Consider the following 17,116-nt stretch of genomic DNA (forward strand, 5'->3'; position numbering starts at 1 on the left):
CTTGTTTATCAACTGATACACAGCAGTAGTTCTCAAAGAGTGGTCCAGGGACTCTGACCTTTTCATAGGGTCTGCAACACTAAAACTATTCTCATAATAGTGCTAAGATGTTATTTGCCCTTTCACTTTCATTTTCTCACGAGATCCGACTGAGTTTTCCAGAGGCTTCATAATTTGCAATACTGCAACATAATGAAAGCAGAATCAAACGTGAGAATCCAGCCAGCTTCTTTTAAGCTGGGTAGTAAAGAGATCTGGAAAAATGTAAAACAGTGCCATTCTTCTGACCAAATTTTTTGTTTAGAAATACTTATTTTTCATGAAAACATGTTTTATGTTAAGCTTAGTAGGGTTGTGTTTTTACCTTTCCATTTTTAAAACTTATTTTTTCTCCTTCCTTTTTTATTGGTTTGTATTGTTTTGAAATAAATTATTAATAATAACTATTTAAAATATATTCAGTTTTCATTTCTAATATGGTAAATAGTGATAGACAGACCCGACATAAACAAAAGTTCTTTGATGTCCTTGATAATTTTTAAGAGTATAAAGACATCCAGAGGGCTGCCCTGGTGGCGCAGTGGTTCGGAGTCCGCCTGCCGATGCAGGGGACGCGCGTTCGTGCCCTGGTCCGGGAAGATCCCACATGCCGCGAAGCGGCTGGGTCCGTGACCCGTGGCCGCTGAGCCTGCGTGTCCGGAGCCTGTGCTCCGCAACGGGAGAGGATGCAGCAGTGAGAGGCCCACGTACCGCAAAAACAAAAAGAACAAAAAAAAATAAAAAAGACTAGGAATACAGAACAAAAACCAGGTTTAATAAGAATCTGGTAAAATCAATTGTGGCTTGTGTCTCGGCTTGGGCTCTAAGCCAAGCCTGAGACAGGGACTCTTGTTCAGGTGATTTGCTGGCGGAGAATTCTCAGGAAATAGATACTAAGGGGAACAGGATACGGCAGGGAAAAAGGACAGGCAAGAATGTTGGTTTCATCTGGACATCAGCTTCAGACTGAACCCACGGAAAAGCACTAATCGTGTGGCAGAGTCCATCCAGCCTTGAGGCAAGGCCAGTTTCCTACTTCCTGTGTGGGTCAGTCACTGAACCTGGGCCTCTCGGTGGGAGGGGTGGAGGAGAAGGTGAGATGCCTGGAAGGCCCTGCCCATTTAGCTAAGGGCAATTTTCCTCTGAAAAGAACACCAGCCGGTAAAGCCTGGGGAGGGCCTCTAGGACAGTGAAGGCCACCTGAAGGTACAGTAACACAAGCTAGAAAGTCAAGCTTGGAACATGTGCTGTTTAACCTATATTTAGGAAATAGCTGCACAGAGCTAGGTATTAAAGTTAAGCAGATCACCCTACTGATGGACAAAGACTGATGCAACTGAGAAATACTCATCTATAATCTAATTAGTTTCTTAAAATTCTATAGCTCATTGACAGAAAAGTAAGTAAATAAATATATAGTTCAGTGGAGACACAGAATAATCAGGTAGAAATATTAAAAGGTGGAAAAGAAAAAATCTTCACGGTAAAATTCTGACATGACGGTAAAGCAACTGACTCTTTTGCTCATGGAGTAGTCATGAGGCAACAGAAAGGAATCAAAACCGAAATCGCCGCACTACAATGTCAAACAAAGGAGCGTGGAAGGATGTAAGAAAAATTTGATGCATCGTAGAGTAGGAATGAAGTTCTTATTACAGAGAAGAGAACCAGACTTTCCAGAAAGGAACCACCGGCACGCTGCTCACCATCACATGTAAGTATGTCAGTCCACAAACACATTCTAAGGATGAATCAACACACCGGCACTCTACGATGAGGACCAACTGACAATAGTAAAAACACCAAAGCTCACACTGATTTACCTTTTAAAACATAAAAAGCAGAGCAGAGTCGTGATTATCCACAGAACAATGTCACTCTCAGTCACCTGTATAATGACTAATGATTGGGAAGAAAAAGGGTGCCCCCCCTGCAGGGTGCCAGGAAGTGCAAGTCACTCCTACCTGACGGCATTTAAAGTACTCAGAACTGCCCTCCACTGGCCTCAATCTGGCCCATACGGACCACGGGATTCACCTCTAGAAGTACATTCTCCATCCTCCGGATAGCCAGAGACATTTGTATCTTTATTTTAGCACTCCTTTTCTGCGCTGTATTAAATGTACATCTTCGCATTCCCTGTAGCACCCAACACAGTACCTTGCGTCTTCAATAAATACCCACTAGTTACTATCTGAATTACTTTTATAGGATAATTAAGGCACAGGTAAGATATGGATGAAATGGAGCTGTTTGTCCTACCCTAATACTATGTTCAGCTTCAGGGAAGTTATTGTTATTGAATTAATATAACACTTTTGTTTAGTTTGTTTTTAAGAAGAGATGTGTTTAAAGTTCTAGACTATTCTCCAGAGTGGGAAACTTTGCAAGAGCAAGAAAATACTTAAAACATAGACTAGATCTTTATGCTTTAAGAATGTGTATGACTTAGCAAAAGTTCATACTGAAAAAAAAAAAAAAAAAAGGAAGGTGTCAGGAAGAATGCTACTGTACAAAAATGTGAAGTAAAATCCAAAGCATCACATAGTACTTATTCAGTCCCTTAGCACACTTGGACGTAATATGTAATGTCACTGTTTCATAAGGAGTATAAACAAACTAAGCAAAAATGTCTGCATAATGACGGTATATTTACATGTTTAAATTCTCTGAAAGATTTGGCTACCAGTTGTCTCGTGGGAATATTAAAATATAGTTAGGTTCTCACAGAAAACAGTAATAGAGATTTTTCAGGTTATGGAGCATCTGTCTTCCAAGTGTCCCAATGCTATTATTATGGCATATCTACTCTCAGTTTAGTGATCATGAAAACAATGCTTCTTTAATTGCTGAGAATTGTTCGTGAAAAGTCGCATGTTCACATCATAAACTTTAGTCATTAACAAAAACTTCTCTTATGTACATATTATTACAGGAGTGTACCCTAAGTTATTAGATCTGTCTTGAGAAAACATAGCTCTCAATGTTCCACTGGCCTGTGATTCAGCAAGTTAAGATGGGAAAAGAAATTGATTTTGTTTTTAGGGACAGCTGCTTCTAGCACTTTGGATAAACAAGAGCACTTTAAAAGATCAATATATTTATGTATTAATTTTATACATACCATGATAAAATACATTTCTCTTCCCCACAATTTAAGGACAAATATCCTCTGTTCTCATGACACATATTACCAGTGATATACAGATGGAACCCTTACTAGCCAAGTCCCCAGTTCTCCCTGCCCCATACTAGTTGGGCAATATTTTTACATTTTTGCTAAAAAATTAAGCAAAATTCCCTCTCTACTAGTTTAAAAAAAAAAAAAAGAGCAGAAAGAGAGTGCAACCATATTCCATCTGAAAGCCAAATACCAAATACTTCTTTTGTAGAAACCATCTTGAGGTCAAAAGGTACTCAAGGTTGGGTAATAAGATGAGTGGGTACCTCACATGCTTTGGGAACCACACCACTGCGAGGGGTGAGTACATAAACTGTCCAACTCGGATTTTGAAGTCTCTAACAAGTTAGCAGTTACAAATGTGTTAAATGGAAGCTTTAAGGCAAAGATTTAGTGATTGGCCACCTAAATTATGGATGTCAATCCTGTACTTAAATTGCTTGAACTTAATCACAAAATATAACTCGCTGATAATGTTTTAAAGGAACATAATCCAAAAAAATGTCTGAAGGACAGCTCTTGCTACTAGTCAAACAGGAGCCCAGATTACTAGCTAATCTTTATTTTAAAAAGAATTTCCTTTTTATCCATTAGCAAGGCTCACGGCAGCCCAGAAAAGCTTGAGTGTTTGAAACTAATGATATCATCCTAAATATTCAAAGGAACAGACTTCAGCATTATCTCCATGCTCTTAGGGTAATAAAGTATATGCTTTTGAATATACTAAGCAATATTTTAACTCAGGCAAACATTTCTTTAGCATTAGCTGTTGGTCAAAAATTTGACTTTTATTTTTTAATAGCTTGTGATACAAACGATACAGAGGTACAAATGATGACCCTTTATTCGTTATTTAGTGCAATCATTTAAAAGTATTCTCATGTTGACGGCAATGTTTTTCTTTTGGGGGGATCAGCAGAGGGTACTTTATTTTAGTTACGTTAAGGGAATTTTCCTTACCGAATTTACTACTTCTAAAATGTCATTTTTAATGATCACAGCTTAATGTACAGAGCATTAACTATATATACCAGGCACTGCTCCAGTAATTTACATATATGAACTCATTTTACCCTCTGAACAACCCAAGAAGTATTACTGTTTTTTTTTTTTTAAACACATGAGGAAACTAAGGCACTAAGAGGTTATCTGCCCAAAGTCATACAGCTAGTTAGCCACAGAACGAAGATTCAAGCTCTGTTTTAGACTCTGTGCCCTTAGCACTTTTCTTCCATGTATTTAAGCACATTAGCTTGATCTCCTGTTTTTGAATTCTTAAAAAGGAGCTAACTTGCTGCTGGCTAAAATCCAAAACCGACAAAACATCCATTATTTTATTGAAATCACTTTCCAAAAATTTAAGGAGTTTTATAATTTTCTCTGTAATGAAGAGCAGGTACCACTTATTTGTCAATCATGCCAGTGTGTCATTCAGAGAGTGTAAATTAGGCACTAGGAGAAAAGTGAGAACATATTAAGCGTTGTCACTGAGACATTCTAAGTGCTTAATTTATAAAATAAGTTACTCTTTGGCAGTATTTGGCATGTGCATTTGAAAATGAATACTCAGATCATCCTGAGGGCTTTCCCTCACAACCCACAACCAACTGGTTCCCCAGTGCCACTGCAGAGGGTGCAGGGGGAAGAGGAAGCAGCAGTTTGAGTGGCAGCAGTCACCCCAGGTGGACAAAGCCATGCATGGAAATATATGACATGAGTAACAAATTACTTCACAAACTTACATGGATTCTATGAGACGCCTATACCATCTGCACCTTTCGAGAAAATTCTTGAGATTGTGTATTGTTTGTTCAGTCTTTACGTAAATGTATACCGAGTGTCTTCCACATATTTTCATTGAGAAGAAATGTAAGTTCAGAAAATTTATCTCAGGGAGTAGATGATATGAAGAAGGAGGCCTAATGGAACGAAACACTCCACGTTGAAGCAGGACCGGGACCGTGGGAAGGACAGATCCAGATGCAGCCCCACTCGTCACCAGCTGGGGAACCTTAGTGGAGGTTTTTAAACTCTATGAGCATCACTTTTCTTATCTTTAAAATGAAAAGGGTAATATTTTGAGGCTTGTAAAGATTAAATGAAAGAGTTAATTCAAAGGGCCCATCAATGCCTGGTATCCACTCAACAGTTATTATTTTAATAGCAATTAATAAATTATTAATGTCTGGGAAAATAATAATATAAGAACTACAATAAATAATATATTTATTTATTATTATTTTTATTTATTTATTTTATAAATAAAATATTTATTTATAAATAAAAAATAATTTATTTAAATTTATTTTTATTATAATAAATAATAATTTATTTATTATTATTTATTATACAATAAATAATAAATTAAAAAGGGAAAAGAGGGCTTCCCTGGTGGTGCAGTGGTTGAGAGTCCGCCTGCCGATGCAGGGGACACGGGTTCGTGCCCCGGTCCAGGAAGATCCCACGTGCCGCGGAGCGGCTGGGCCCGTGAGCCATGGCCGCTGAGCCTGCGCGTCCGGAGCCTGTGCTCCGCAACGGGAGAGGCCACGACAGTGAGAGGCCTGTGTACCGCAAAAAAAAAAAAAACCAACAAGCAGATTTTCAAGACCCTTGCAAATTGTCAGGCAGCACACCAAACTCTAAGGACCCTCAAACTTTGCACAGAGGTGGTAGATGTTTTAAAAAAAAAAAAAAGAAAGAGGGAAAAGAAATGTGTTAAGGAAAGTAAATATAATCAATTCACAGAAAGAAAGTGTCACTATAAACTACTGCTTCAAGGATCAGGAAAGAACTAGATGGCCATTAAAAGCTAGAAAGATAAAAGCACTGCCAGGAAGAAAGAACATTGTAAAAAAGGGTTTGGAAGCCTGAGAAGCTTGGGGCATTGAGAGCCTCAGGCAGAATTCTCTGAGTTGAGGTCAAAGTTTAGAAAAAAAATAAAGGAAGACACAGACCACTTGCCCATCACGAGGGCCCTGAACACCAGGTGAAGGCAGGGCCCTGAGACTCTGGTCTGTCACAGACCAATCAACAGGTTCAATTTTGTCAAACGTAAGGGAAATACTGGTTCAATTTTTGTGTGTGTATAAACAATCATGAAATTTCAAAAAGTAATACCTAATTAAAGAATTCATGTCCATTAAAAGCTATTTTGTAATATTTTCCTTTCCAATTGTACTCCAGTAGCTGGAGGATACCGCTAAAATACATTTATGATGAAAAGAGACAAAACCATGAAATAACTGTAACTTCTAAACTTGGCTCTTTTGTTTTGTTTTTTTTACGTCAATCAGAAAATATATCAAAGATATATGCCTGCTATATAAATGTCCAAAAAAAGAGTCCACGGTTATTTGTAAAGATAATACCTAAAGCAACAAATATTTTATATACAATAAATAATTTTCCTTAAAAACTATTTATTTTGAAAATATATAGGAAAAAAATGTCCAAATACATTCAGTATACTTTAAAAAGTGAGTTTTCATTCAAAGACTGAGTCAAAAGAAATGTGAAGGCATACAGAATGAAAATACCATCCGCCAACTCTCAGAAAGAACCAGCAGTAGAAAGGAAAGGAGAAAACATCAAACATAAAAAGGAAAAATGTAGATAAGTTAACAAATAAATTTATAAGCTGTGATCAATAAACAGGAAAGACGTTCTCTGACAAAATTATTTTCCCACAAATGCTGAGAATCTGGCTTTCACGATGTTTAAAAAAAAAGTCAGTCATTGAAATCCTGTAACCCTACTATCTGCTCAATCAAGCTCAAAGAGGTAGAAAATCAAGCTACAAAAACTATAGTAAGTAACTAATGTTCAAGACGGAATATTTTAATAATTTTAACCGTCACCTAACAACACTGATAATTTAAATCATTTAAGAAAATTTTCTCTTCAATCTGCTTTCCTCAAATCTGAAGTCTTTTACAAATTTGAAAAGAAAAATGTAGCTTATAGATTAAGTATTTAAATGCAGCAAAATTCAAGCAAAGTGATACTTTTAACTTTCCTCCTGTACTGTAAAACTTGAAAGCAGTCTCTTTCAAAGAATTTGATATCTAAAATCAACCACTAATTTTGTCTTTCAAACCCATTTTTCTGTTTCAATTGATGTTTACTAATTTTAACGACTATGCTCTACTGTAGTGTGGATGACTGGTTTCCAGTCTTGTAAAGAATGAGACCCTATCACTGTCAATAATTTTTGAAGGCTCCCCCGTGTGAGATACGTATACTCTGTATGGTACTATGAGTTCTATATAGTGTTTTAAAAAATACACATGTATTTCAAAAAGATTAGCATGCAAATTAGACCACATGCACTTTTCCAGAGACAGTAGCTGATCTGCCTAACTCAATAACTCCTCAGAGGTACAAGAGCCACTGGGTGGGAACTACTGATTTAGAAGTCAGCTCGGAAAGCATATAACCTGTTCACATTTGTTTAGTGCTTCACGGTTTATGACAGGATTTACACACCAACCCTGAAAGGTAGACAGAGAAGGTATAAGAATTCTCACTTTACAAATAAGATGGAAGTCGAGTGAGACTAAAGAAATGGGTCGAGGTTACACAGCCTTAACAATGGTGAAATATCCACTGGATGACAGGTCTTATTACTTATTACTAACTCAATACTTTTAATCCATTTATTCACCTGGTCATGAAAGGGCAGTGTAATCATTTTTGTAAAATCAGACTAACACGCTTAACCAATAATTCCGAGAGAAAAAGACATATTTTAATTTATATCTTTTTGGACCATCTAACAACTTGGGTTACAATTCTACATAATAATCATTTGGGGGTTATTAAAACAAGAAAGAAATGGCAAAGTGAGCTAGGATATGCTAAATAGATAAGCCCACTTAGAAAAGTGTTATGAATTAGGAAGACAATACATTTCCAAATGTTGCAAAATGTTCAAGTTCTAATATTTTTAAACTTTCACATTATACTTGTCATTTCTAAACTCTGATCTAATAAACCCAACTGTCCGGTTGATTTCTTAGTAATTCTAACAAGATTGGGTCGTTACTCTAAGACGTAGTAACACAACTCATTAATTAGTTACGAGTAAGAATTCCAATTTTAGAACAATAAACAAGGTGCTATGCAAGAGAATGTGGGAAATATTAACTCAGGGCTATTTACTGAATGAACTAAAACCATAAAGTCAAGAAACTGGAGGCGGAACATCATGTTTTAAAGCATATTATTTTGTATTTTCAAAAACCTTTACGATACTTTTTCGGGTGGGATATTAAAATGTTTCTTTTTCACAAGAGCACATTAAAACAGTGATGAAATAAAACGCTTACAGGTTTGTATCTCAGTGCATCTCTGTAGGATCCAAACAAAGCAGCCTGCGCCCTCAGGAAGGCCCTAGCCACTCCGTCCCCCGTAGCTGTAGACTGCTTCTTCAGTTTATTTTTCAGGGCCGAGACCTGCGTGACAGAGAGGAACCGTTAAATTCACACCTCAGAAAGTGGTACAGCGAGGCACGAGCCCAACGGGCAGGCGGACCGCAGCGTGTGCAGGTCAGCCGGAGCCTCATCCTCTGCCTGACGGCTTATCTTCTAAGTCAGGGAGCACCTGCTGGTCTGTTAATTGAAAGGAAAGCAGGGGCCCACAGTAATGAGCTAATGCAAATTGGTCTGTGCTCTCTTTTTTTCCCAAGGCCTCTTGACATAAATAAGCTTTAATTATTTTACAGTAAACTGCTTGTGAGCCACTTTTCTGCAGGTTTTTAGCAATTACAACATGTGTCTACTTGTTTGGAGATGAAGCCGGTTGGGTAATTTTCCAGTCATTTGTCGAATAGTTTTCACCATTATTAGATAAAAAGAGGGGAGGGAAGTTAAGGTTACTGAGAACCTACCACAAGTGGGGAATTGTGTTGTGCTCGTTAGACACTGTCCCATCTGATCTTCAGAGTCTTCTATGAAAGGTACTCACGTTACCATTTATGAAGAAACAGGGGCTCAAACATGTGAATTGACTTGCCCTCAATATCTGGCTACTAAGTGGCAAAACTGAGATTTCAACCCAGTTCTGTCCAGTTTTCTCCACCACCACATGCAGGATTCGAGGTCAACGTTATTGCCTTATGAACCAGTAATCACATTAATAATGTTTTAAGATCAAAGAAAAATATATTATCTAGGAATCTGTGAAATTTTAAAAGGCACCTGCATTTGTTATAATTTTTCATACAGTTGCATCCTTTAATTTCAGGTTGTGTGTATTTTAAAGAATGCATGCTATTTATGAACAGCCCTTACTTAGATGAGTATTTTCTAAGAGTAATCAACCTTCTGATGCTCACTCTTAGTTTTTAAAGGGGAGGTGATTTGATCTGTTCCTATGCATCCAATTCACTTGACCAATTCCTTTCACAGATAATAAAAACTACACTCTGCACACTTAAAAAATACCATTGATGCTCATATCCATTACTTGTCAATGCTCTACATGGGAACGTGAAGTCACGTAGAAATTCTGTTTTCTTAAGAAAAAACTGATGGGACAAATTCTGGTTGGATTGTTCCCTTATCAGAGTATGTTCTTACCCTTACGATACTACCAGATAACAAAACAATGTCATTCCTCCTTTACATATATATGCAAGGAGGAATATTTTTATTTCTTTATACAAGCAGCCCTGACTACTCTTGTGGATGATGATTGTAATTGAAGTGTCAACCTAATTAACAATTAAACTTTGAATAATGCTAATGAGAAAGGAACACAGCATCAGAGGAAGGACCAGCTCTACAGGTGATAAACCTTCACAGTAGTGACATTTTCCAGTGTAAAGTCACAGTTACTGTGATCTGATCAAAGACAGAGACCCCCATTGGGTCCAATTATAACCACAGTTTTGAAAAAATTACTGAGTTATGATGTTCATAATCTATGCAGAAAGGCCTTTGCAGTATAGGTCTTTCCCCATAGCTGTGATCTTTTCAATTTATACCCAAGCTCCATAGATTCATATAAAAGTTTAGACCCTAATTCATTTAGCCCACAAAGTGCATAAATTAGGATTCATTTAAGAAGAAGTTTTTATTATTAAAATCTAACCTCAATTAATGCATATTTTTAGGTAACCCACATATTCAAAAATAAATACAGCTGAAGGATGCAAAAACAAACCTCTGACTTAACGTCCTTTATTCTTAAGTCTGTAATAATGTTATTTTTTTAGGTTTCAAATGCCTTTGAAAAAAAACCAGTGGGGATGAAAATCAATACATGTATTTCATTATTGCCCCCTAAAAAGGCTGATGATGGAAAGAATAAGATTCTAGTCTTCCAAAGTATTATAAAAAGAAAATGATTGGGTTATTTTAAATTTTACTTTAGGAAACAAAAAACATTTTAAAATGTCATGCCTTGTATCTTTGTAAAAGAAAATTCCTCAAGATGTATTTTTCTATAAAATCTGGAAGCGACAATTCAGTTCTCCGCAAATTAAGAATCCTTAGGACAAGCATGACACATATGCTCCCAGAGGCTGGAGGCAAGTCAAACCATCCCTCACCCTTTATTACCCCAAGTCCTTGATTGCTCCATCGCTGCGTAAGTCATCCAGGGTATTCATCACGCTGCCTCAGGCCCTTCCTAACCAAATGATAAGGAGGTAGCCTTCACTTCCAAAATTAGTCAGTAAGAGCTCCTGAACTTCCTCAAGAGCTCTATACAAAATAGGAAAGAAGAAAATACCTGTTCTAGAACTGTCCGAAACGGTAGCCACTAGACGCACAAGCACTTGAAATGTGAGTAGCCCAAATTAGCATTTGCTATTAGTGTAAAAAAAAAAAAAAAAATACACTGGATTTTGAAGACTTAAAAAGAGCAAAATACCTCATTAATAATTTTATTGATTACATGATGAAACAGTATTTTGAATATACTGGATTAAATAAAATACATTATTAAAATTAATTTCACCTATTCCTTTTTACTTTTTAACATGATTACCAGAAACATTTTAATTGCATATGTGGCTCATATTATATTTCTATTGGACGGTGCTATTCTATATGAGCATACTATATAATTTCAAACAGACATGTGAGACTAGCAAGAAATATGGTTAAGTTTTTCCTTTGCCTATTTCTACATTATTTCAACCTTTACAAACAGCATATAAGGAGTTCTTCCTTGACCTACTCTAGGTGGACTTCGACTGCCAGTAGGTCTGAGGTGGTTCCTGTTTTTCAGAGACCAGAAGGGCAGCTGAGTTAAGCGTTTCTGTGTGCACCAATAAGCGCTCAAAAACAGCCTGTAAAAATGAAAGCGTTTTTTAATAGTCAGCTTCAGCTATTAGGATATTACTCTAACATAAAATGATTGTGTCAGCCTTGCTATTTTCCTGTGCTTTAGACCACTGGAGTAAATTATCACCAGTTACCACTAGGCTTTGCAGAGCTAAATAGCTTTTAGCAGTTTTTATTTATAAATAAGGTGATATACCTTCTGCACTTATTTAAAATACTTGGTCTGGGAAATAGCATTTTCTGCTTTAATTTCCAAACTTCTAAGTTTAGTTATGAAATAAATGTACATCTTTCCATGAGATCCTAAAGTTTATACTCACATATAACTGAATTCAGAAATTCAGTTATATTCATGGAACCTTGGTCACATGGCTATTATGACAAAATCCTATCATGGGATCTTGAAAAAGTATCAATTGTTTTCTCTTTTTATTCTTAACGAAGTAAGCTTAAATCTCCGATGGCTAAAGATGACTTGAAAACTGACATTTTATTTTATTATGACATTTTTTAGTCTGTATATAAATTATTTTTGAAGTCTAATTAGGTATCATACTAGACCTCCCCTGAAAAAAAAAAAAGTGAAAAAAACATCAGAATAAACGTCATTTCACTGCTCTTATCAAATGTTCAAATTCCTTTCATACAACGAGAATCCAGGCTTCTGAAGCAGCCATCACAGGAGGAATTATAACCTGGGTTTGAGCCCAGTGGGAGTTCACTGCAACATGAATAATATTACCACCAATTCTCCACTTTTACCCTCTTAGCACTAAGTGACCATGGATAAAAGAAGGGAATTACATGAGTAAACACAGCAAACAGGTATAAATAGAAGAGTGCAAGCCACGTGCACATGGGCTGAGTAATGAAGCAATTATGCCAACCGGGGGTTAGGAAGGGAGGTGACATAAAAGAGCTGAGTTTTTCAGAGAAGTGACAGAAATTTTCTCTTGACTTTTAGATGTGTCTTCTCAGGAAAAATAAATCAATCGCTGTAACCCATAAATTTTAATTTTACTTTTTAGGATCACAATGAGAAACATAAGGGGAAAGAACAGAAGGTAAAAATAAATGTTCAGGAATAACATTAGGATAAAACCTACATGACCGGAAACATCTCTGTGATGTCTTTAAGTATCCTTTTTCCTAACTAAGCTGCACTCTAGAAACTACGGACATTCAGAAAAGTTAATGCTTCAAATAATTCTTTGCTTTAGGAAAAAGTTACAAGGTTAAAGTCTTTTATTCTTCCGTGAAACATGTTATGGTCATTGTATGAATCAGATATTAAATCCCTACACTTCTTTAATCCTTCTAATGTTCAGTTTTGTAAGCAATAAAATTAATGCTTCCTTCTTAATATAATTTTCTAACATGCTTCTATCTAAGGATTAAAACAGTAACCTTTAACATTTATTAAATGAAAAACATATGATACACTCCCAGAGGGTATCATGACATTGTTTCTCTGAATGCTTAAATTACCTTTCGAAGCCTAAAATACGATGTCATCTACAACTATTTTCCCTTCAGAGGCATCTTAAAATGATCACAACCCAAACTGCTCTTACTCTACCTCAAGTCCAATGTCAGTGTCACTTCCGTGCATCCAGGTGCCTTGCAGGTCCTCTCAACGCTGCACCCTTTCTCATCTTCCATAAGCAGTAATCACTGAGCCCCAGCTGTTCGACCTCTGATGTAGATTTCAAATCTGTCCGCTTTTCTCCAACTCCCTGCCACTATCCAGTTCAAGCGCCTCCCATCTCTCACCTAGACCACTGCAAATGGTCTCTGAACTGCTTCATTTCTGCTTCGTTACCCCAGTGATCTTCAGGACCTAGAACCCAAGATGATATTTTTAGAAGTCAAAGTGGATCTCACTATTATTCCTCTGCTACAAATCTCCAGTGAATTCCCAGTAAAGTCTGGAGGTCCTGAACAAGAAGCACAGACCTTCCACTCATTTTAAGATGCCTCTGAAGGGAAAACAGTTGTAGATGACGCTCTCACTCCTACCTGTCTCTACCACCTCATCTGTGTAATCTCTTCTTTTGTTCCTCTAAGCGCAGCTATACAGGACTTCCTTCCATTCCCTGAATCTGCCAACAGCAGAGCCTTTGTATATGCTATTCCTCAACCTTCCACCTTACTCATACTCATTGCTCAGGCCAGGTCTGCACTCAGGTGTTTTGACATGTTGAGCTGAACCTCAAAAGGCAGATCTCAGTTTGGAGGCGGGTAAGAGTGGCCTCTCAGCTTGGCTACCATTATTTTCATTTGGGCTCGCTTCTGGCAGAGACAGCTGTCAGCCTACCAACAGACACTCTCCCTCTCTTTGGTAACAGAAATCTTAAGTTTTGAACGGTGCTTGGTTAACCCAGCTGGGCAAACCCAGCTATTTCCCAGGATCACCACGACCTGGTGTGGCCCTGTGGTTGGGTTCAGCTAATAATGGAATGTGAGTTCCAGGACCACAGCTTCTACGTCTTCCTGTCCACTCCGCTCCCAGCACAATACAGGCATACAGTAGGTGCTCAATCAGTATCTGCTGAACGAATGAACAAATTAAGCTGTCCCAGGCATGCTGCTACACTAACTTCTCTAGTTAACTGAATCAGAATATCTGTGATGGTGCCCGGGAACAAAATTCATTGAGAAGTCCACCAAGTCATCATATCGGCAAGATTTGGAAACCACTATGATGACAGTGTTCACAACATCACGCACACAAAAAGTCTCTCAAATATGGAGAAGAACTTAAAAAACAAGGAACAAATTTTTAAATTATTTTAAAGCCAAAACATATATATACATACATACACACATACTGGCCGTAAGAAGACAGAGAAGCACATTATTAAGATGATACTGGAGGAAAAAAGACATCAGGAGAGGGGTTTCCCTGGTGACGTAGTGGTTAAGAATCCGCCTGCCAATGCAGGGGACATGGGTTCGAGCCCTGGTCCAGGAAGATCCCACATGCCGCGGAGAAACTAAGCCAGTGCGCCACAACCACCGAGCCTGTGCTCTAGAGCCCGTGCTCCGCAACGAGAAGCCACCACAATGAGAAGCTCGTGCACCGCAATGAAGAGCAGCCCCCGCTCGCCGCAAGTACAGAAAGCCCGCGTGCAGCAACGAAGACCCAACGCAGCCAAAAATAAATTTAAAATAAGACATTAGGAGAAAAGCTGGCTAATTTAGATGGAAATGAAAGGCCAGGAGAAAGCCAAGGAAATTCATGAGCACTGAAAATCACTAGAAGTAGCAAACTCTGAATCAACTTTAAAATGGCAAACGTACAGAGACATGCAGGGAGGAACCGCGCAGGGCTGGGTCCTGCAGAGGGAGGCACAGATTCTCTCACGCAGCCAAGAGAAAAACAACAAAGACCTTTTAAATGTTGAGGCCCAATTAATTAAGATTTTGAGTTTTTAATTTTTGTTTTGTTATGCTTTGGTATTTAAAGTTTATATTAAAAAATACACACCAAGAAAACAGTAGGAAAAAACAGCAGGATCTGTTCATAGTTTACTTACAAACAAAAAGCCTTTTCGTAAACAATCTCATCTCTGAAAGTAACGATTTAGAAGAAGGGTGAATCCCCGTGACAGCCAAAGTCGAGTACAGGAGCACGGTGACTGCCATCACAACCGACTCTCCTTCTCCAGAGACAGGAAACACACAGTTGCACGCAGAGCCACAAAGATAGATATTAAACCGGCTTCCAGGTTTCTCCCTTTCATTACTATGAAAGTCAGATGAAAATACCCTTACAAACACTACTCTCAGGGGCAAACTGAAAGCGGGATTTGTCTCCTGGAGACTACTCTATTAAACAAAAAAATGTCCTCTCAATTACTCCAGAACCAGAGTGAAATTGTAACATAGTTGTAACCTGGACACTCTACCAGTTTGCTGGGGACTTCATTCACTGCTAAACAAGATAAGGATTACAGCATGGCTGTGGCAAACCTGGAACTAATAAAATATTCTCTGGGGCCTTTTTTTTTTTCTCTTTATAACATATATTATGACAATTTAACATATTAAACCTTCATGTTAGATTAGAGGAAATATCTAATGTATTAAATATATTTATTGACTTATTTGTATGATTGTAAGAGTTAAATTTGTTTACATACTTTAATTTTTTAAGCTGATTTTAAAAATTCTCTGAAAAAGCCAATTCTTTTCCAAACTTATTCCCAAACTAATTAACTCACTTGAATACAGATATATGAAAATTTCAATTTAAAGTCAGAGTTGGGTTTTTTTTCCTCTAGTTCTTTAGGCTTGTAATGATTTTTAGTTAATCGGAGCAATTTGTGTCTTTCCTTTTCATGTAATGGTAAAACCATTAACCTAGTCCTTGGTGTGGTACTTGAAAGCCTCAGTATAAGACACACAGTATTTTATTTTTATTTATTTACTTTTGCGGTACGCGGGCCTCTCACTGCTGTGGCCTCTCCTGTTGCGGAGCACAGGCTCCGGACGCGCAGGCTCAGAGGCCATGGCTCACGGGCCCAGCCGCTCTGCGGCATGTGGGATCTTCCCGGACCGGGGCACAAACCCGTGTCCCCTGCATCGGCAGGCGGACTCTCAACCACTGCGCCACCAGGGAAGCCCAAGACGCACAGTATTTTAAATGACTCTATTTTATAATAAGGTATTTTCAATGTTTGAATAATTAAATATGCTTTATACTAAATGTTGCTGCCCTATAACATACTGTGGCCTACCGTGAATGGTACAATAACTCTTCAGCGTACATACTGTATTTTCTACACAGGCTCATAATAGAAAATAGACAATCGTTTTCCAATAGCATTACATATAGCATGAAAATGAGTTTTTAAAACAGTGTTGACAATCCTAATTTAAATCAAATAGGTCATAATGATACTTCTTTAACAAGATTAGAACGGAGAGTAAGCTTCTATATCAAATTTTAAGAGTTACCCATTGCACTGTGTATCACGTTTATATGAGACAGACCATGCTCTAGTGCCTGGGGCGTAAGTCAGAGGATCAACTTCTATGAACTAAAGCTCTAGACCTACCATTAACAGCATACTTTCTGTGGCTTTATACTCTTATCTAACATAGGGGTATAAGTATATTGACCTGTCTCAGAGTATATTATTTTTTACAGTCTAATAAGTTAAAATTATTTAAAAACAGTTAAGCAGTACAGGTCAAAATTTGTTTTCCTAGTAATGAATATTCTAACGCATGTAACTTTTTCAGACGTCAATTCTAACCTGCTTTCTTCTATAAGAGTTAGTTTATAATTGTTTTAACTTAATATTCACATAAAGACAGATTTCCTGTATCTCATTATAACTTTACTTAGCTTAATTTTCCCACTAGTGAGGCATCCTATTTATTTTTGAAATAGTAACAATTTCCAAATTACTTTTTAAAATGTTAATGATGATAAAAATTTAAATGAGCACTAATACCTTAGAAATACAACATTTTACATTATTATGTAATTGAAACTATATTTGTGTATATATTTGCAATGGAGGAGGTCCCAATAATGCATTTTCTTAAATTAAAATGAACCCATTTGAGATTTCAAATGTTATATTTAATACAA

The 17,116-nt window shown here is 37.3% G+C and overlaps 1 protein-coding gene across 2 annotated transcripts in view; it reads right to left on the reverse strand.

Moving 5' to 3' along the window:
• The window catches only part of DENND1B (DENN domain containing 1B), a 255,123-nt gene that overhangs the window by 82,098 nt on the left and 155,909 nt on the right, over positions 1 to 17,116 (reverse strand). For both annotated transcript variants that reach the window (XM_032650576.1, XM_032650575.1), the window contains one exon: positions 8,548 to 8,673. In XM_032650576.1, coding sequence (XP_032506467.1) covers positions 8,548 to 8,673 — 126 coding nt within the window. The remainder of the gene's footprint in view (positions 1 to 8,547; positions 8,674 to 17,116) is intronic.

This window comes from Phocoena sinus, chromosome 1 (genome assembly GCF_008692025.1).
Source record: "Phocoena sinus isolate mPhoSin1 chromosome 1, mPhoSin1.pri, whole genome shotgun sequence".
NCBI classification, from domain to species: domain Eukaryota; kingdom Metazoa; phylum Chordata; class Mammalia; order Artiodactyla; family Phocoenidae; genus Phocoena; species Phocoena sinus.